This window comes from Myxocyprinus asiaticus, chromosome 27 (assembly GCF_019703515.2).
Source record: "Myxocyprinus asiaticus isolate MX2 ecotype Aquarium Trade chromosome 27, UBuf_Myxa_2, whole genome shotgun sequence".
In the NCBI taxonomy this organism is placed as follows: domain Eukaryota; kingdom Metazoa; phylum Chordata; class Actinopteri; order Cypriniformes; family Catostomidae; genus Myxocyprinus; species Myxocyprinus asiaticus.
Genome location: NC_059370.1, coordinates 34,820,282 through 34,841,666, shown reverse-complemented (window position 1 = coordinate 34,841,666; position 21,385 = coordinate 34,820,282). Strand labels below are relative to the sequence as shown.

At 38.5% G+C, this 21,385-nt stretch overlaps 2 protein-coding genes across 9 annotated transcripts in view; one reads left to right on the top strand and one right to left on the bottom strand.

Moving 5' to 3' along the window:
- Positions 1–5: 5 nt before the first annotated feature.
- klhl3 (kelch-like family member 3) lies at positions 6–15,633 on the top strand. 5 transcript variants are annotated; one of them, XM_051657573.1, is made up of 15 exons: positions 6–274; positions 791–913; positions 1,208–1,314; positions 2,422–2,543; positions 3,432–3,594; positions 3,719–3,828; positions 4,748–4,864; positions 4,999–5,148; positions 5,228–5,345; positions 5,426–5,623; positions 7,622–7,723; positions 8,033–8,161; positions 8,311–8,451; positions 12,508–12,651; positions 13,718–15,633. In XM_051657573.1, exons 1-15 carry the CDS (start codon positions 261–263, stop codon positions 13,744–13,746), a joined length of 1,767 nt encoding a protein of 588 aa, XP_051513533.1. In that variant the 5' UTR covers positions 6–260; the 3' UTR covers positions 13,747–15,633. The 5 variants fall into 5 exon arrangements, with proteins under 5 accessions (XP_051513533.1, XP_051513534.1, XP_051513535.1 ...); XM_051657574.1 differs by lacking the exon at positions 791–913; XM_051657575.1 differs by lacking the exons at positions 12,508–12,651; positions 13,718–15,633 and adding an exon at positions 9,730–9,820.
- Positions 15,634–17,582: 1,949 nt separating this feature from the next.
- Positions 17,583–21,385, bottom strand: part of fam13b (family with sequence similarity 13 member B) — a 54,914-nt gene continuing 51,111 nt past the window's right edge. For all 4 annotated transcript variants that reach the window (XM_051657568.1, XM_051657569.1, XM_051657570.1 and 1 more), the window contains one exon: positions 17,583–20,974. In XM_051657568.1, the coding sequence (XP_051513528.1) occupies positions 20,851–20,974 (124 nt within the window). In that variant the 3' untranslated portion in view covers positions 17,583–20,850. The remainder of the gene's footprint in view (positions 20,975–21,385) is intronic.

Here is a 21,385-nt window from a genome sequence, read left to right as displayed (position 1 = left end):
ATTGAAGACCGTTGCGACGTTTACTGGTGGAAACCCAGCGATAGCCGTGAGCTGCTAACCAGTTAGATAAACAACAGCGACCCTCTCTTGAAAGACAGCTCTGACCACGAAACAGACTGATGTAAACGTTCAGTGTTCGACTCAAAACTATTAAGGACCACAAATGTCAAAAACGGAATAGTTGAGGCGTACAAAAACTGCACGAAAACGATGTAGCAAGCTAACTTTAGCCAACTGCCTCGCGCGATACTCCTCAAACCATGGACTGTGACGGGTAAGAGTGGAGAATATAACTTATAGACGTTTATTAAAAAAAGAAAAGCGATGACGTGACAAGAAACAGTTAAAGCTGATATTTAACCCGTGAAATTGACTGGAGAGCGAGGGTGCTGGTGTAATTCTACCCGCTACATTGCTAAGATGTCTCTTGTATACATTCAGTTAATTTCTCTTATTGTTTGCGAATTGAACATTGATTATTTTGGTGTCACACACCATGTGGTGGTGTTAGTTCTAAACAGTTTGAATAATAAAAAAAAAAATTAAGTACAAATATCGCCTTACTAGCAGGCCAACGGCTCACGAGACATTCAAACTAATCTAGCGCCAAGTGTCTCGTGCAGAAATTTGACTCCTGATTAATTTATGTACAGTATAAACGGGGGTTTATAATCAAAATAATGCAGAATGTTATTAGTTATTTGTCTTAATAGCGAGAGACACGTTATTGGCTAATGGTTTAACATGTTGCTTGTAAAGGTTCTTTAAGTCTATTTGATTCATTCACTAGGTGTCGATTCCCTTGTCCCCTGCCTAGTTTGGGTACGCAGGACGATTCCCAAGATTCAGGCTTTTACACCTTTAGTCACACACACATGACGAAAGCCTTTGGGTTTATGAATGATTTGAGAAGGTGGGTAAACTGATAAAACTGACCCAACACTGTTTTTGATGTTCCCCAGGGCCATAACCCCCATAGACTTAAAAGGCAGCACGTTTTCCCGAATATTTCGATTAGATGTCAACCAAAAATGGGTTTTCCAATAGTCATTTATATTGTTATAGTTCAGTTTTTAAATTTGCACCTCCCAGTGTTGAGTATGTAGTAACAGTTTTGTTGTGAATGTAGGCTGAATGCTCAATAGATAGAGGATATTTCTATCTAAAACTAGATCTTTAGTTTTTCTCATATTCTTTGTAACCAAAGCCGAAGGATGCTTTGTGATGTTCTGCTGGTGGCGGGAGAAGTGGAGGTACCAGCACACAGAATAGTTCTTGCCTCCTGCAGTCCGTACTTCTGCGCTATGTTTACAGGTACTCCTCTTTATATGATGCTATTCCTATATAAAAGGGAGCTGCATGTCCCATGGCCTACTCCGCACTCTGCTATTTTTAAATGCATAGCAAAGAGACATCCAATGGCTTGCTATGTATCTGAAGCTATAGTAGTAAGTGATATAAAGTGTTTATGCAGATGGTTTGTTCTGGCTTATTTAAGTCTCATATGCAACAATTCAACCTTTACATCTTGTGCAAAAACTTGTTTGCTTCAGCTGTTGTGTATAATGATCAGGGCTGTGTTTCCCCAAAACATTGCAAGCTGAATCGGATAGTTCACCCAAATATTAAAATTCGCTCATCATTTACTCACTCTCATTCCTTCCCAGATGTGTATGACTTTCTTTCTTTTGCAGAACACAAACAAAGATTTTTAGAAAAACATCTCATCTCTGTAGGTCCATACAAAGTAAGTGAATGGTGATCAGACAAATGTAGCTCCAAAAGTCACATAAAGGAAACAAATGTAATTCATAAGACTCCAGTGTTTAAATTCATATTTTCAGAAGTTATATAATAGGTGTGGAGGAGAAACAGAACAATATTTAAGTCCTTTTTTACTCTAAATTTCCACTTTAACTTTCAGATGTGAAAGTGAATCTAAACAGGCACCACATGATGTGACATTAAAATGTAAATGTGAAAGTGAAATCTGAGATTTAGGGTGAAAAAGGACTTAGATTTTTATCTGTTTCTCATCAACACCTGTTAAATCACTTCTGAAGATATGGATTTAACCACTGGAGTCTTATGGATTACTTTTATGTTTCTTTAATGTGATTTTTGCAGCTACAAAGGTCTGATCACCATTCACTTGCATTGTATGGACCTACAGAGCTGAAATATTTTTTTAAAAATCTTCATGTGTGTTTAGCTGAAGAAAGAAAGTCATACACATCTGGGATGACATGTGGGTGTTTAAATGATGAGAGAATTTTCATTTTTGGGTGAACTATCCCTTTAAGTTGATTGTAAAGACTTTTGGCGGCAATGGTTTCTACAGTCTACTTTGGCTTACGATGCTTTTGGGAAACGCAGCCCAGGATGTTTAATAAAAGTGTTCATTCTGTTTTGCTTGCCCAGGTGACATGAGTGAGAGCAAAGCTCACCATGTCGAGATCAGGGATGTTGATGGAGAGACACTCATGAAGCTGGTGAATTATATTTACACCGCAGAGATTGAAGTGTCTGAGGATAATGTTCAGGTGAGTCAAGGCACATTTCTGTACTGCCTCAGACTGTACAGGGAGACTGTGTATGCCTTTGCCCCTTTCCTCTAGAGGTCAGCTTTGTTTTGAGTGTGGGAGGCAGGGTATTTCCTCTCATTATTAGCAGAGGAAATGAGCAGAAAGGGAGAAGAAGTCTTCTGTGATGTGCAGGAGCGATACACTTTGCCCTTTATATTGCAGCTCTATTGTCCCAGTGCATTCTGTTTTTGTGTAGGGGCTTATGTTTAGGTGCAAAGAGAGCAGATGATCTAAAAGGCTTCGTGCCATTTGCAACAGAGAGCTGGGAGCAGCATGAGGTTGGTAGAAGGCCTTGTGTTGAAGTCAAGCTGTGGCCTAGTTTTCATCTGGTGAGGAAAGGCAGATGCTCCAGTGGGGGCAGCAGCTGTTTATGGCTTAGTTGGCCATTGGGGCTTTCAACAATGTCATGCAGTGCAGTGATTCACCCTATAACTTCCTATAGTCTGTTTTATTCCTTTCTGATTTTCTAAGAAAGTGGCCCTGTTGTCAGAATTTGCAGATGCTGCTTTGTAATTCATGTTTGCCTAATGAACCATTACTGGAAAGATTTGTTTTTTGTTTTTTGTAACGAATAACAAATTAGAGGAATTAGTCTTGAGGATAAATTAGTAAATCACATTTATAAATTGTAAATATGTGAAGCAACAGCATGGTAGATTTAGATTATTTATAGTGTGTCAGGTAAAACACCACTCTTTTGCATCATTAGTTATAATGCTAGTCAACACTATGTAACCTTTACTATGTTAGTCATCATAAATCTATTCAACTGGCAGTCTGTTTACCACTATGTAAGGTGTGTGATATGTCTTCCATTTGTCTTTGTGGAATTGTTGCTGTGTCCAGGTGCTGCTCCCAGCTGCCAGCCTGCTGCAGTTGATGGATGTTCAGCAGGTTTGCTGTGACTTCCTGCAGGCCCAACTCCATCCCACCAACTGCCTGGGCATCCGAGCATTCGCTGACCTGCACGCCTGCACAGGACTGCTCAGCCTAGCCCATGCTTATGCGGGTGAGCTATCTTGATTCATGTTGAACTACACTGAAATGAGCTGTGGCAACATTATGGTGTGTAATGCAAACTTAGGTTGAGTTTTTTTTTTTTTTTTTTTTTTGTCTATGTGCATTTTGAGCAGAGCAGCACTTCACAGATGTCATCCTGGGTGAGGAGTTCATGGCCCTATCCTTGCAGCAGGTGTGCAGTCTGATCTCCAGTGACAAACTGACCGTGTCCACTGAAGAGAAGGTAACACATCACACCAGCCTTAGGGGCCGTTCACACTGGACACATTCTTGAGGATATTTTGTAATTGTCAAATTATTCACATATATATTTTCTAAATGTCTATGTAAACATGTCACTATGGTCAAAGGCGTCGTTCTAGCACGTGTCTCGCTTTTTTCCAGTTGAATCTTTTTTAAGCATCCTGTGCCTTGAACGCAGTGAATTTTTCCAAAAACAGAGCGTTTTTTCCTGCCAACATCTTGCGCCTGGAACAGGGCGTATATTTTCCGGCATCTTGTGCCATGAACGTAGTGTTTTTTTCCAGCATCTTACGCCATGAACACAGCATTTTCAATGCAACATCAATGCAGGGTTTTCCCTTAATCTTGCGCCATAAGCGCAGCATTTTTTAAATGTTTTGTTATGTTAAAAAAAATAATAATCTCAAGACACCTGCATTTTGTTTCGCTGCACTCTATCTAGCTTTTTAAAAATGCAAGTGTGTGTCCTTTTTCTCATACAGGCCTTTTTGGCACTCCGGATGTACACCCAGTTGTTGTCGTCTCTAACTATAACCATCTGCATGTTGTGCTTCTCAATTTCTGTCCCATCCATCTCATCACTTAAAACCTGCACTTAGCTCAGCCTTGCATGATTTGTAGACAGCAGACGGATGACTGGTTTTTACATTTCTGTGCTTGTGTGTTGCTGAAGGAGACAAGCCATCTGTCAGTCACAATCCATTAGCTGCTCTCTGCTTACCAGTACCTTGTGTCTCAAGTTTGTGCTCACACCCCCTCTTGATGGCAGCTGTCATCTGTCAGATGGCTCTGTGTCATCTGAGCAGTGATGTCACAGGAAGATGTGGCAGCCTTGCCTGCTGCGGCTGTGAGCTGTACTGATACAGTACTGATACAGTTCATGTCTATTACTCCCACAGGTTTTTGAGGCCATGATTGCGTGGATAAAGCACAATAAAGAGGCCCGTTTTGAGTACATGCCAAAGCTAATGGAACATGTTCGACTGCCTCTGCTGTCCAGAGATTACCTTGTTCAGGTATTACTGCTCGTAGTTCTTTTATTTATCCAGTGCCTTAGCAGGAATTTGTTACTGCAGAAAAATGAGAAGTTAGCTGATTTATGTTGTTCCTTTGAGCATTTTTTTAGTATTTAAATGTGTATTTTGGACAGATTGTAGAGGAGGAGCCCTTAATAAAAAACAACAACATTTGTAAGGACTTTCTTATTGAGGCGATGAAGTACCACCTTTTACCTGCAGACCAGCGGCATCTTATAAAGACTGACAGAACACGACCACGCACACCCGTCTGTCTACCAAAGGTATTAACACTGTTTCATCATTGACTGTCTTCTAATGTAAGCACAATGGATAGATTGATTTTTGTGCTCAATCCTTCAGGTGATGATGGTGGTAGGGGGTCAGGCTCCTAAAGCCATCTGCAGTGTGGAGTGTTATGACTTCCAGGAAGATCGCTGGTACCAGGTGGCCAACTTACCCTCCAGACGCTGTCGAGCAGGTTGTCCTCTATTCTGAGCCTCGTGTCTTCCGTTCAGGTGTTCTTTTCTTGGTTTTACCCCCTCTGTGTGTGTAATTTAGGTGTGGTGTATATGGCTGGCAAGGTGTATGCAGTGGGGGGGTTTAATGGCTCTCTGCGTGTGCGGACAGTGGACGTGTATGATGGGTTGAAGGATCAGTGGAGCTCTGTCCCCAACATGCAGGAGCGTCGCAGCACTTTGGGTGCAGCCGTACTGGGTGACCTGCTGTTTGCTGTCGGGGGATTTGATGGAAGTACAGGTATACCTTAACTCACTGTTCTTGTCCTCATCTCCATGTAACAAATATCCTCAGTCCTCAGTCTCCATGAAAAATTAACCCTAAATGTTATTATGTCTTACAAATGACCATTGTGCCAATCAGTGCTGGGAAGAAGACAAGCTGTTATTCTTTAAGACATCATGAAACAGCATTCGCAATAGGGCTGGGTATTGATACAGATTTCCAGATTCAATTCCGATTCACAAGCATTCGATTTGATTCTGATTCATTTGGGTATATTTCTGTTATAATGTCCATTTTGCATACATATGAAAGAAATTCTCTCTCAACTAATGCTGTTAATTATACAGGGGGCCTTCTAACTTGGTACGCCACTTTTTTAAAATTAATTTTACACATTTTATCATTCGTTTTTCATCATTTTGATCACATTTAAAAAAATCACAAATCCATGAATTCCATTAAAAAATATGAAGTCTTGAAGTTGCATGAATTATATAATTGTTTACATGTTTATTGTTTACATGCATAATTTGGACTATTTACAAGTATTGACATTAATTTGTAGAACACATGCTAAACTGATACTGTCTCTTTAAGAATAGCAGCAGTTCAGCAATGATCTGACAGAACAGTGTTTCGGTTCGTTTGATTCACATCTGTGCTATGTGTAATTAGAATGAAATGTTTTTATTTTTGTTACTTTTGGTCAACAACTTACTGTAAAGAACAGAAAGAATACTAAAAGAGACATTATTCAATGACAAATGGACTGCATGGATCTTGTCTTTAACGAGTCAAACCAAACTTTCACTCTCAACACACAGTGAAAGAATCTCGGTACTGAACTTCTTTTCTACTATACTATTCAATCAATGGTGAGTGAAATCTGAAAATTTACGAGCCAGTGACTAATCACAGACATTTTAGCTGCATAGTGCAAAATTTGGTCGCATATGCGAGTGATTTACTTAATCGGAAAATCAATATTTTTTACCCAGCCCTAACTCGCAATGCATTTAACTTCCATAATGTCACTTATTTTTGAGTGAAACAGAATATTCAGTGAGGAATAATGGAGGATTAAACTTTATTTGGTTTATCAGCATTTGATTAGGTCAGTAAAAGTAAAACAAGTTATGATATTACTGGTTAATATTATTATACCCCGACCACACATTCTTGATTACATCAAGAGAAAATTCACTCCAGAAGCAGAAATGTATACAGTTTTCTTTGTAATAACATTCACTAATAAATCATACTCAACAAGGCCTATTAAGTAAATAAATTGGATCAATTTTTATTTCATGCTGTCTTTAATGATCATTCTGCCTAGTTTTAGCACAAATATAAGTACTATCAGTCCTTTTTCTCTGCAACACTCATTTATTGGCTGATGAACATATATGCTTAAAGGAAAGGTTCACCCAAAAATGAAAATTCTCTTATCTTTTACTCACCTTCATGCCATCCCTGATGTGTGTGACTTTTTTCTTCTGCTGGACACAAAAAAGGTTTTTTAGAAGAATATCTTAGCTCTGTAGGTCCGTACAATGCAAGTGAATGGTGGCCAGAACTCTGAAGGTCTAGATGGTGCTATAGGAAGTGTAATCAAGCTAGAAAACATGATCACCAAGGGGAATGCTGTCAAGATTTATAGTGAAAAAGGAATTACATTTTGGTCTGTTCTCACCCAAAACCGATTGGATCACTTAGGAATATATTGTTTCAATTTAAAATGTTGATCGCGGCGAGAAATCACATAGAAAATTCACTTTTGGTGTGAAAAGGCCTTTAGAAGACATCGATTAAACCATCCTTTACACCCTTATATGATATTTGGACCTTCAGAGTTCTGGCCACCATTCACTTGCATTGTATGGGACTACAGAGCTGAAATATTCTTCCAAAAGTCTTTATTTGTGTTTAGCACAAGAAAGTCATATGGCATGAGGGTGAATAAATGATGAGAGAATTTTCATTTTTGGGTGAACTATCCCTTTAATTCTACAGGCTTGTCGTCAGTGGAGGCGTATAACCCCAAGACTAATGAGTGGATGTTTGTTGCTCCCATGAACACCAGGCGCAGCAGTGTTGGGGTGGGCGTTGTTGATGGTAAGCATTTTGAGTTCATGTGTTGTGAAATGTGCTCACCTTATTAAGAAACCAGTTCAAACATGTTAATACAATTATGTGTGACTCAGTAGTGTTTTTATTGGAATGATTATGCAATAATGTATATATGAAAATTTAGCATGTATATTGAAAATGTATGTTTTGCCTCTGCTGCTCTTGTTGTTTTGTTATGTCTTTATATGTGTGTAATTTAGATACATACTGTAAAATGTGTAGCTGTGATTGCTTGGAATTTTTTGTGTGGTAATATTGCATTTTGTGCATGTGTTCTTGTTCTGTGCTGTACAGGGAAGCTCTATGCTGTTGGAGGTTATGATGGAGCATCTCGCCATTGTTTGAGTACTGTAGAAGAGTATAACCCAGCCAGTAATAAATGGTGCGATGTGGCAGACATGAGCACCAGACGGAGTGGAGCAGGTTAGATCCCCTATGTTAAATCTCCTTCATTGTAGTTCAATATGCATTTTTGAGACATTAGCTTGTTTATTCCATTGAAGCAAATAGTTTAGCGCTCCATCTATTCACTAGCTGTGATTTAATAATGTTGTGCTTGTGTGTTTGTGCAGGTGTTGGAGTGCTCAATGGACAGCTCTATGCTGCAGGTGGGCATGATGGTCCTCTGGTGAGAAAAAGTGTGGAGGTCTATGACCCCAACACTAACACCTGGAGACCAGTGTGTGACATGAATATGTGCCGGAGGAACGCAGGTGAGTTTTTTCACTTGAAGAAACAATTTATTTACCAGTGGATCTGGGTAAAAATATAAATTTTCCGATGCATTGCAGTCTTCATTTGAACGATCTCGATATCAATTCTTAAATCCCATGATCGATCTTTTACTCTATGTGCAGTCCTTTACTACAATGAGAGGAAATCACTCATATTTGCCACCAAATTTAGTGCTATGCAACTAAAAATGTCTGTTATTCGCTACTGCCTGGTAAATGTTCAGATTTCACTCACCAGTGATTGGGTAGTATAGTGATGAAGAAGATCAGCACTGTGTTGAGAGTGGTTTGACTCGTTCCATGTGTATGTCCAAAGACGAGATCCATTTGTGAATAATGTCTTTTTTAATAGCCTTTCTGTTCTTTACAGTAAATGTAAATGTAAATACTTATAAATAGTACAAATTATACATGCAAACAATAAACATGGAAATAGGGATTCACAATGTATCGGAGACCAATATATTATTGGCCGATAACCAGGAAAATCAAAATATTATTACCGCCGATATTTTTGCAGATAATTTGTTACAGTTCGCTTGCGGCTGAAATTCTCTGACTGCCAGCAGCTTCTTTCCTTCAGGCAGGGACTTGGGCAGCCACAAGCCACAGTGCGTGTGTGTTCATACACAGCGTGTCTGTGTGAGTAAGGGTGTGTTCACACTTGGCAGGTTTGGTTAGATTAAAACGAACTCTGGTGCGATTGTTCTGTTAGTGCGGTTCATTTGAACCAAGTGTGAACGCTGCCATCCGAACCTTGGTGCACACAAAACAAGCGGACCGAGACCGCCTGAATAGTGGGTCTCGGTCCGCTTCCAAACGAACTCTGGTGCGGTTCGATTGATATATGAACGCAACATGGACCAAAGACGTCTAAACGGACCAAAAACAGGAAGTAATTTGCCTAATACTGACCTCAATCATACCTGGTTCTTCTCATCATAGGAGCTATGTTGCCCATTATAGTTCGGTATAGGTGTCGGAACAGCCGTCCTTGCAGCATATCTTCATTTGTGTGTGCAACGGAGGAATTCCTGGTGCTGTTTTGACTTCTTTACACATTTTATTAGCTCTTTGTTTGTTCTCAGCTAGTAAAAAATACCACCATATATACATATTTAAATCCAACGAGTGCGTTTAGCCCAACAGCCAGCATTGTTTTGGATGTTCGGCAAGTTCCGTTGCAAAATATACGTCATAAAAGCTGTCCAATCAGGTTGTGACTTTTTCCTGATGCCTTTTGCTTCGTATCTTTAGGTTCGGTGTTAAAAATGCCAGTATGAACGCTAAGCGAACCAGGACTAAATGTATCATTTTCTTTTTTTGGTCTGGACCAAGAGAACCGAACTACAAGTGTGAACACACCCTAAGAGATGGTGAGAGCCAAGCTCATGTCACTCTGTGAGGATTATTTCAACATCTCTGCACCTTGTTACGTTGTTTTGGAGCTGGTTTTAAGTCATCTTCTGTAAGTAACGACATGCCATTTCCCATAGTGTTTCAAAAGGCAATATACAAAAATGTGACAAAAACAAGTATGTATGTTATTTGGGGGTAATCATTTTCGCTTATTACTTAATGAAACATAAACAGAATGTGGGAAATAGCACTTTGTTACTTACAGCACAGCATTGTGATTAAAACCAAAGTCCATATACAACCTAACATGGTTCATTTTTGTTGAAACAATTCTTACAGTACAATGTACCATTGAAGACAGAAGTTTACATACACTTAGGTTGAAGTCGTTAAAACTCATTTTTTAACCACTCCACAGATTTCATATTAGCAAACTACAGTTTTGGCAAGTCGTTTAGGACAACTGCTTTGTGCATGACATGAGTAATTTTTCCAACATTTGTTTACAGACAGATTTGTAATTGACTCTATCACAATTCCAGTGGGTCAGAAGTTTACATACACCAAGTGTAACTGTGCCTTTAAACAGCTTGGAAAATTCCAGAAAATTATGTCAAGACTTTAGGCAATTAGCCAATTAGCTTCTGATAGACTAATTGGCTAATTGGTGTCAATTGGAGGTGTATCTGTGGATGTATTTTAAGGCCTACCTTCAAACTCAGTGCCTCTTTGCTTGACATCATCGGAAAATCAAAAGAAATCAGCCTCAGAAAAAAAGAAATTGTGGACCTCCACAAGTCTGGTTAATCCTTGGGAGCAATTTCCAAACGCCTGAAGGTACCACGTTCATCTGTACAAACAATAGTACGCAAATATAAACACCATGGGACCACGCAGCCATCATACCTCTCAGGAAGGAGACCCGTTATGTCTCCTAGACATGAACGTAGTTTGGTGCGAAAAGTGCAGATCAATCCCAGAACAACAGCAAAGGACCTTGTGAAGATGCTGGAGGAAACAGGTAGACAAGTATCTATATCCATAGTAAAACGAGTCCTATATTGAAATAACCTGAAAGGCTGCTCAGCAAGGAAGAAGCCACTGCTCCAAAACTGACATAAAACAGCCAGACTACACTTTGCAAGTGCACATGGGGACAAAAAGCTGTGAGGCTTGCAAGCCGAACTATGAAGCATGGGGGTGGCAGCATCATGTTGTGGGGGTGCTTAGCTGCAGGAGAGACTGGTGCACTTCACAAAATCGATGGCATCATGAGGAAGGATATTTATGTGGATATATTGAAGCAACATCTCAAGACATCAGCCAGGAAGTTAAAGCTCGGTTGCAAATGGGTCTTCCAAATGGACAGTGACCCCAAGCATACCTCCAGAGTTGTGGCAAAATGGCTTAAGGACAACAAAGTCAAGGTATTGGAGTGGCCATCACAAAGCCCTGACCTCAATCCGATAGAAAATTTGTGGGCAGAATTGAAAAAGTGTGTGCAAGCAAGGAGGCCTACAAACCTGACTCAGTTACACCAGTTCTGTTTGGAGGAATGCACCAAAATTCCAGCAACTTATTGTGAGAAGCTTGTGGAAGGCTACCCAAAATGTTTGACCTTAGTTAAACAATTTAAAGGCAATGCTACCAAATACTAACAAAGTGTATGTAAACTTCTGACCCACTGGGAATGTGATGAAAGAAATAAAAGCTGAAATAAATCATTCTCTCTACTATTATTCTGACATTTCACATTCTTAAAATGAAGTAGTGATCCTAACCGACCTAAGACAGGGAATGTTTTCTATGATTAAATGTCAGGAATTGTGAAAAACTGAGTTTAAATGTATTTGGCTAAGGTGTATGTAAACTTCTGACTTCAACTGTACACAAAGTACGTGTGTAGGCTAAACTCTTTTTCTGTTAGTATTAAACTGATTCTTACAGGTCCAAATGAAGTTATAAAAATTAGCTTACAATGTTAATTATAATGCCTGCCTATCACGTCTGTATTTGGCTAAGGTGTGTGTAAACTGACATCAGCTGTACGTTGTTAGAAGGTCCCCTGTATAATTAACAGCATATGCTGGTAGAGAATTTCTTTCAAAAATAAGTAAAATGAACTTTATAACTTAAATATATCCATATAAATCGATATTGAATCGGAATCGAATCGAAAGCTTGTGAATCAGAATAGAATAGAATCAGGAAATTTGTATCAAAACCCAGCCCTATTTACCAGTTTAAGACCATTTATAGAAACTGAGCTGCAAAAAAAAAAAAAAAAGACGTTAGAACCACGACAGGTCAATGACATTTAGAAGTCCAAAAAATACAATCGCAAATACAGCCTGTTAAATTCTAATGGTCAAAGAGAGGGTGGAAAATGGTTGTTTAAAACAAAAATAGTGACTTTTTTCGGTGCAAGAATCCTGGTGGACTACAAGGAAAAATAAAAAGCAAAAGTGTGGAATATCTCTTTTAAAGCAGTCACGTATATGGTTTTACATCTTCATGAAAACAACTTCATAGTGGTTCCTGACTGCCAAAAATGACTCATGTTGGACTTGTTTCAAGACCTTTAAAATCATTATTTATAAAGTCAGAGCAGGAAAAGCCTGTTAAGCTTTGATTTTATTAATAATTTTCAGATAACAGAATTGTTTTTGACTCCAGGGGTGTGTGCCATAAATGGGTTACTGTATGTGATCGGAGGAGACGATGGGTCGTGCAACCTTTCCTCTGTAGAGCACTATGACCCTACAACTGATAAATGGAGTCTCATACCCACTAACATGAGCAATGGCCGCAGCTATGCAGGTTTGTTTCACATGATTACTTGATTACACTGTGTAACAAATGTTTTTTTTTTCTTTTTTTCTGGGTAGTAAGTGTTATTTCCTAATTGTTTATGCCTCAAAAGTATAGAAAATGGCTATTATTCCCCACAAATTTTGCTTTTGTGACCAGGACAGTGATATTTTGAAATTTACCTATTTCCAATGAGAAAACGGGTGAATTTGTGTCTTTTCATTCACATAAAGACAGAAAAAAACAACATATGAATCCAAATTAACATGTATTTATACTAAAGTAATATTCAAAGCCGTGCTGTTCCACAATGGTAACAAGTACCCGTCTCTTCCCCTGGCTCACTCGGTGCACCTCAAAGAGGATTACAACAGCATCAAGACCTTGCTGGACGCCTTGAAGTATGATGAGTACGGCTTGGAGGTCATAGGAGACTTCAAAATGGTGGCATTCCTGATGGGTCTCCAAGGCGGTTTTACCAAGTTTCCCTGCTATCTTTGCCTTTGGGACAGCAGGGACACCAAGGCGCACTACCACAGGCAGGACTGGCCATAGCGGACCGAGTTCTCTGTGGGGAGGATCAACGTCAAGTGGGAGCCACTGGTGGACCCCCGGAAGTGCTGATGCCACCACTGCACATCAAATTGGGCCTTATGAAACAATTTGTCAGAGCTCTAGATAAGGAGTCGGCAGCCTTCAAGTACCTTCAAGACTTTTTCCCTAAGCTGTCTGAGGCAAAGGTCAAAGCTGGTGTCTTCGTTGGACCACAGATAAAGAAGGATTTTGGATTCATATGTTGTTTTTTTCTGACTTTATGTGAATGAAAATACACAAATTCACCCGTTTTCTCATTGGAAATAGGTACATTTAAAAATATTACTGTCCTGGTCACAAAAGCAAAGTTTGTGGAGAATAATAGCCATTTTCTATACTTTTGAGGCATAAGCAATTAGGAAATAACACTTACTACCCAGGAACAAAAATTGTGTTACATAGTGCAGTCCATTTATAGTCCCCAAACTGGATTAAAATCAACTGTAACCTCATTAACTAAATTGGTACCTGTCTGTTTCAGGGGTGTCAGTCATTGACAAACCATTATGACTAAAAGTCCTGGGCAGCAGGTCTCTCCATGCCTGTCGAGGGAGCAGCTGTGACAGACAGACAGAGATTTAAAGCAAAATCCAGATGCTGATGGAGCTCTGTAGGACCTTTCTGCCCTGCTCACTATCCTCTGGATCCAAGTGAAGCTGCTTAAAACTCATCTCAAATCTGACTGCCTCACACAAACAATGAGCCCTGACATCTCCCAGTCTCCAGAAAGTGCAATTTAGCTCTGTTATTTTTTTTTATTTTTATTTTTTTTTAAATGAGCCCTCATATGAAGTGGCCTAGTTGGACTAAATCTGGCTGGACAGAGCGTGTAAGGATGGATTGAGGAAACAGTTCCCTGTGCGGACTGACTGGCGTGGGAAAATTAAGTGGTAGTGTAGGTGCAGGTGAAGACTGTGCCAACAGAGGGCCCCCTGCCTGCTTTACTACTGACTCTGAGCAAAGTCACTGATTTACTTACATTGACAGTTCCATTCACAGGTTAAACATGATCATATAATGCAGTGCCAGTCTTTGGTTATTTTGGCTTTAGCTTGATCTCTTTGAGGAGATGACACAAATGTATATCAAGGCATATCCCTTAAACTGGATCAGGACTTACTCTACACTCTCACAAAGGGATCTTGCTCTGAGTGTATATCACTAACTTCCGATTTTTGGTTACAGGGTAACTTGTTTTAAATTTGTATTAAAAGTATTATGGGAACAAGACTGTAAAAAACTGAACACTAGTTTGAAAGTTGTTTTAACCAGCTGCTTTTGTGCCATAATGTATGTAATATTGATTTTATTTCAACTGGTAAACAGGAACACCATATAAATCTCACAGGGTTATGTGCCAAATGTAACACTTAATCATATGCATAATACTGTATGTTAGTTACTTGTATATAAGCACTTTCCATGATGCAATTTTGTTGTGAAATCATCCACGTTGGACATACAGAGCCTAAACATGTTGATTAACATGTCTTTTAACTAGGGCTAAAATGACAACGTTGACAATAAAGAATTGTCGACAAAAATTTTCATTGTCGAATAGTCGTTTGATCTCGTTTAACGTGACATGAGATCACATTAAACTCTAATGATGACTCGTGAGAGCAGCACTGCAGTTTGCACCTGACAGAGGAGAGGAAGAATTACATAGATGCACTCAGCTTGTGATCTAGATCGCAAAGTATGAGGAAATTATAATGCAAAAATACAAAATAAGTAAATACAGAAGCACTCTCATGGAATAAGCGGAGCCAGAGCTCTTTAAAGGAAACACCCCGGCGTTACATCTTAAATGCAGTTATGTTTAATGCGTTATAGCTTTATTAAAGTTCAAATAATACGGAAGCAGATCATGTAAATAACTACAAACTCTGAAACTGGCATTTCTGTGTGCAGTCAGCGCCTCTTCTATGAGTTGCACGAATGTCCCGATCTAAGGGGGAGAGATTGAACTGTCGCTGGGACATTCATCCCTGGAGCGTGCACGCTTAATGCAGCCAGATTATAACGTGATGGCTCGCGACTTATTGAATCATAATATATGTCACTGTGCATTTCTTATCCTGAAGAAATTTGGCAAAATGCAGCTTTATTAATAAGAGAGAGTTTGCTTTGAGAGTTAAAGATGGATTGAAGTGAACATAAAGGTGAGAGAGGGTAGTCTTCGTCCCATTATACACTGAAACAAAATACATTTTTGATTTGTTTTTGTTTTGGCTTGTTTTCCAATATAAAACTCCTTTAAAACAACATAAATTTTCTATAGCAGCTATACTGCAGAAGAAAAAAATATTATCTGAAAATGTTGAATATAATATTAAAAATACAAATATTTTAAAATATCTAAAAATCCTTTAGAAAAAGATGCATTCACCTGAGAAGCAGTATATAAGATATTTAGACTTGCTTTTAGAGAATAGATCTTGAATATAAGTATATTTTGTCTTTACTGCACTCGCAGAAGTATAACCAAGTGAAAAAATAAACTTAAATACAAAATACACTTATATTTAAGATACATTCTCTTAAAGAAAGTCTAAATATCTTATATGTTGCTTCTCAGATAAACGTATCTTGTTTTAAGGATTTTTAGACAATTTTAAATGGAAAACAAGACAAAACACTTGATAACAATAGGATTTTTTGCAGTGAATTTCTTTACTGAATTAAACAAGTATTTTTTCCCTTCGGTAAATGTCATTTAGAGGTATTTTTAAAAGATGATTTTATCCTCTTTATTGTTAGTAAGCATGTTTAATACAACATATCAAGTCGGGGCACAAGCTGAATAATCGGTTAAAAGCTAATGATTAATCGTTGCAATAATAGCCGAATAATAGTTAGATTAATCGATTATTAAAATAATCGTTAGTTGCATCCCTACTTTTAACATCACAAGTCTCTATAATTTATTAATTTTCATTAAAATAGCACTGGCTTGAATATCTCTCAGCCAAACATAAACAGAATCTTTGGTTAAATGTAACTGTACAATGTACATCTTATTAAACAGAGTGCAGGTAAACAACAAGATGGCACAGGTTAATATTTTTCTAAGCACAATTTATTTGAAGCACACTATCCTATTTTAACCTGGCATGGGCTAGTTCATTGGATATTTGACTCAATTATTCAACAAATCTGGAAATTTGACTTTTATTTCCTAAAGGAATATTCCAGGTGCAATACAAGTTAAGCTCAGTTGACAGCATTTGTGTCATGATGTTGATTACCACAAGAATTAATTTCAACTTGTCCCTCATTTAGCAAAAAAGGAGGTTACAGTGAGGTGCTTACAATGGAAGTGAATAGGGACAATTTCTGGAGAGTTTAAAAGGCAGAACTGTTAAGCTTATAATTTTATAAAAGCACTTGCGTTAGTTCTTCTGTTAAAACTTGTGTATTATCTGAGCTGTAAAGTTTAAATTGTTATATTTGTGGCAGACTTCTGTTCTAGGCGAATGAACTTCTAGTTATCCGTCACTGACATTACGTTTTCATGGCAACGAAGCTATAAAATTGGATATAACTTTACACAGGAAAGGTACGCAATTTTATCACACTAAAATCACGTTAACATGCATATTGTTTACGTCTTGTGGCTTTACATTTAAAAACAGTGAGTTTTTAAATGTTTATGGATTGGCTCCTTTCACTTCCATTGTAAGTGCCTCACTGAAACACAGACTTTTGCAAAAAATAAAAATAAATTGTAAGAAAAGGACGGAGAAGTCAAGATTAATTTTTGAGGTAATCAACATTATGCCACAAATGCTGTTGATTGAGTTTAATGTGTATTAAACCCAGAATATTTATTTAAATAATAGTAAGCCAGTCCTAAACATGTTCATTATCCCTTTTCTCATCTGAGAGTTATAGGCTCATCTGGCTGCAGAACTTTGTTTACAAAATGGATAATTGTAGAGTGAAATGCAAAATGAACTGTGTTGTTGGTAATGAGTAAGATTCTATCATTGACAAAACATCAGTCTGTTTATATTTCAAACACACATATAACAAATTATTTGACATTGACTTGCCTAAACTGCTGCCTCCTTTAATTTATTAATGATATTGATATTACAGTCATACTATGCAGGAAAACATTGCTTTATAAGGTTTTGAATAGACCTGGAAATAATGTTCCCAGCGACTCTGAGCTTATTGTGTGCTATGGCTGGTATAACCGCAACCATTATCATTCATGTCTTTACAAATCAAGATCCACAACTCTAAAACTATTATGACATTCCAATGTGGTGCGTCATCAATGAAGTATGCACAAATGTGGTTTGTGAAAATAAAGTATTACTGTTTTTCTAAACAAATATATTCATGAATTAAACTTTATTAAGAGGATTAATTGTCATTTTGTCTTAATTTGTGAGAGCATGGCTGGTTTTAAAGGGGCCAGGGCCCCCTGGATTTTCCTTGTGCCCCGCCAGTTGAATGGGGAAATGACAAAGGAGGTCCTCCCTGGTCAGACGAAGAGAGACGCCATTGTCCACACTGAAGATAAAAATGCACCCCAAAGACCACATTCTAGTATAGGCCCTGTGTGAGAAGTGACATGTTCTTTGTGAGCTAGTCTATGAACTACAATTGGAGGGCAGCAGTCAGTCATGATGCCTCATAACGATGTGGAAAGTTGAAAGTGAAAATAATTTTGGACCGACTAGTGAACTAGATTGCATAAATGTAAAATATAAATGTTGAGAATTCTGACCAAGGAGCTTCTGTGCCAAATTATATAGGCTATAGAGGGAAAACCTACCTCAAGCGGGATATCAGAGCAGGGCCGTAGCTAATGGGATGAAAGATGGTAATGATTCTAGGGGCCCACAGGTCCAGGGGGGAGGGGTCCCACAACAAATTCTAACCTGTATTTTTTAATAGGAAAGGGGCACTGAACAGTCACAGTCAGGGGGCCCAAAATACCTTGCTACGGCCTTGTACCAGAGCATAATGTAACTAGATTATCACATTTTCTGAGGAAAGCCCATGCAAAGCTTTTCAGTAATGCTTCTCCAGGGCCCTCCTTTAATGTAAATCAATTATTAACACAACATCGATTGCATAGAAAAAAAATTACAGTTTTGTAAATCATCCATGGTCCTATCTGAAAAGATCTGTGACCCAAAAGGGTCGTGACTCACCAGTTAAGAACCACTGATCTATGTGATTTCTTCCCCCCACCCATTTCTTCATCCATCACTAGGTGAAAATTCGGAGGGCTTAGAAAAAACCCACCTCACACCTTGAAGAGTCCATATCATTAATTATGAGGGGCTAGTTACACGCCAATGTTTAAAAGGTTAGTTTAAAGCAGTTAACACAAAATGAGACGATAAGCAGAATGTTTACGCTGCTCTTTTCTGTCCAATAAATGTGACACCTATTACAGTAAATCTGTCAGGTATTAAAAAAAGAACAACAACGCTTAAAGCAGATTTAACACACACACAAGCATCAAAGACAAAGTAATTAATACTCACAAGCTGTTTATTGAAAATGCACATACTGGATACAGGAGGCCTCTCATTCCATCGATACAGGCCTCGGGTGCTAATTTATTGCTTAATTTTCATGGCACAAAAAGAGAAATACAAATTTCTGCCATGCAAACCAACTACTGACAAGCTTATACAAAACAGAGCAAAGCAGGAACCACACTGTAAAGATGTACTGCAGAAAGTGAGATGAGATATATATATATATATATATATATATATATATATAAAACCAGAGTAGAAAATGATGGTCATAAAAAAAGGACATTACACCGCACTGACACCACACAGTGATAGATGGAAGTAAACGTGTAAAATAACTTAACCTGCACTCACATTCTTCACGAGCAAGTAGTGCTTGAATAAACAACAAACAATTCGAACAAACAAAACAGATTGCATTCTCCGAATGCTGTGCAAATCATCTCTATCGCCTCCTTCGGCTGTCAGGAACTCACCCTCTCTGTGCATGCTGTTTATCTGAAACCTGTAACCTTTCCGACCATGACATTTCATGCAATCCAAGTGATCCTGTTAACCGCCAGAGATCTCTTATCTTTTTGATAAGACTTTGATAGTGTACTGCAAGACCAATTGCATAACAAAGCAATTATGCTCAATGCCAGCAGCATCGTTACTGGATTGTAAAAACTGATACTGTATGAAACGAGTTGCCATCTGAAAACTGATCGTGACTCATCAGATGATATGTTGAAGAGTGATGCTTGAAGCATGACTCCTGATGCCACAGAAGCCTCAACCGATCCTAAAGACACATGACTTGTGATATAAGACACACTCAGTGGTCACAGTGATGCTGCATTTTCTTAAAGTTTAAGTAAACCTAACAGAAGAGGTCTGAAGTTAAGCAATTACATAGTCATTTAATGCCCTTTAACCATGATGATGATTTCTTCTGTTTTGCAGCATTTTTGTCACGAATGGATGCTATCAGAGATTAACATTGTTTGATGATTGTGGATGCACTGGAAAACGAGTCTGGAGGTGGCGAGAAACAGATATGGACACATTTACTCTACAAAACACTCCAACAAAAGTGGGTCTATTTATACTACCTGCTACAGCATCAGAAATTAGTGACCTTCCTCTCTGAAAACCTCATTGATATCTGACATTGAATTTTTACCCGTTACCTAACACTGACAAACCAACTACATCCCAGTTTGGCAAATATATTCACTTTCATTACATCATCCATTAGTCAAATGCATATTATAGATGAAAGCCAAGAACACAGTAAAGTTACATGTAGAGTACACATACAGTTATGCATCATTTACATTTGAATCAGTAATGTGGCCAGACAACAAGGTTTACAGCAAAAGAATGTGACAGTCCAACTGGTTTGTTGGAGTTGATTTGTCAGTCTGATCAGCTTTAGGTGATCCATGTGTCATTACAAAAAAAAAAAAACCCAAACAAAAATAGCACCACCTTGATACAAGAGTCCTCTGATTTGTAACAGAAAAACTGAGTGGTGAAAAAAACATTATTTAATTCACTGTGCCGACAAATCTTCATCAAGATAAAACACAAATACTTTTGCCTACATATGTATAGATCTATTCAAGTTTACACACACAGAAACGTCTGACCCAAATCACACCCTCAAATAGTGTAAAGAACTCCTAGAATTCGGGAAGAGGAGGAATATGACATGGGTGCTTGAAATGATGACCATCTCTGTGGTCTGAGGAAGAGTTCAGTGCCAAATGTCAATATACAAGTAAAACTGATATGATTACTCAACTCAGCACATCCCCTTTGCAGATTTCTCAGTATGAGAAAGCTAGGTCAATGTGGGGGAAAAAAGAAAGAAAAACAAAAAGGAAAGAGAAACAAAATTCTGAATATCAAACTCAGAGAAGGGGACAGAATGTTTTTCCACTTTTAGATGACAAAGAACAAGAGCTTTTCTTAATTCTCAATGGTTGGAGAAGGCAGTGCAGGAGTCGATGGAAGTTGACCAGCTAACGTTGAGGCATTAAGTTGAAAGGGGTTTTGGTCGGGCTTTCGAGATGCTACAAGCCCCGTCTGATCTGATTAGCTCCCAGCCCTGGGAGCTCTAGATGGACTTGGATGAATCCTGCTTGCTGATGAGGACCTCCAGAAGTCGCAGTTTGGCTTTAATACGCTTGTACTCCTTGTATTCGTCCATCATGGGTGTGCGGTCTTCCTTCTGAACATTCCTGTGAGGAAAAACACCACTTTGAGCGAGAAGAGAGGGTTGATTTGATGCTGTCGTCTATCATTTAATCTAAAGAGTTTGAGCAGCACGCTTTAATTCTCCTCACTAAGGGGCTGTTCGGACCGAAAGCGTACTTATGGTAAAAAAGCTAGACGCAGCGCAACGAATGGAACAGAATGCATGCATCTCAAAATTAGTTTTTAAAAGTTAAAGGTTTTTAACCCTTCCGTGTTCTTGCAGAACTTATGGACCTATTTAGAACCATTTTAAAAATGGGTCAAAATGACCCACAAGACCACAGGAGGCTTCAATCGACATGCCGTCTTAAAAACGTGGCACTCGTGTGAGACACTAAAAAAAAACAAAAAACAGCGAGATGTGATGGAACGATTAAAGACGTCCTTTTAGTGCA

What these genes read in the sequence shown, in the direction of transcription:
- klhl3 (XM_051657573.1), top strand. An exon ending in CCGTGTCCACTGAAGAGAAG is followed by an intron (nt 3,829 to 4,747) that starts GTAACACATCAC and finishes TTACTCCCACAG; the next exon opens with GTTTTTGAGGCCATGATTGC. An exon ending in TATGTGCCGGAGGAACGCAG is followed by an intron (nt 8,452 to 12,507) that starts GTGAGTTTTTTC and finishes TTTTGACTCCAG; the next exon opens with GGGTGTGTGCCATAAATGGG.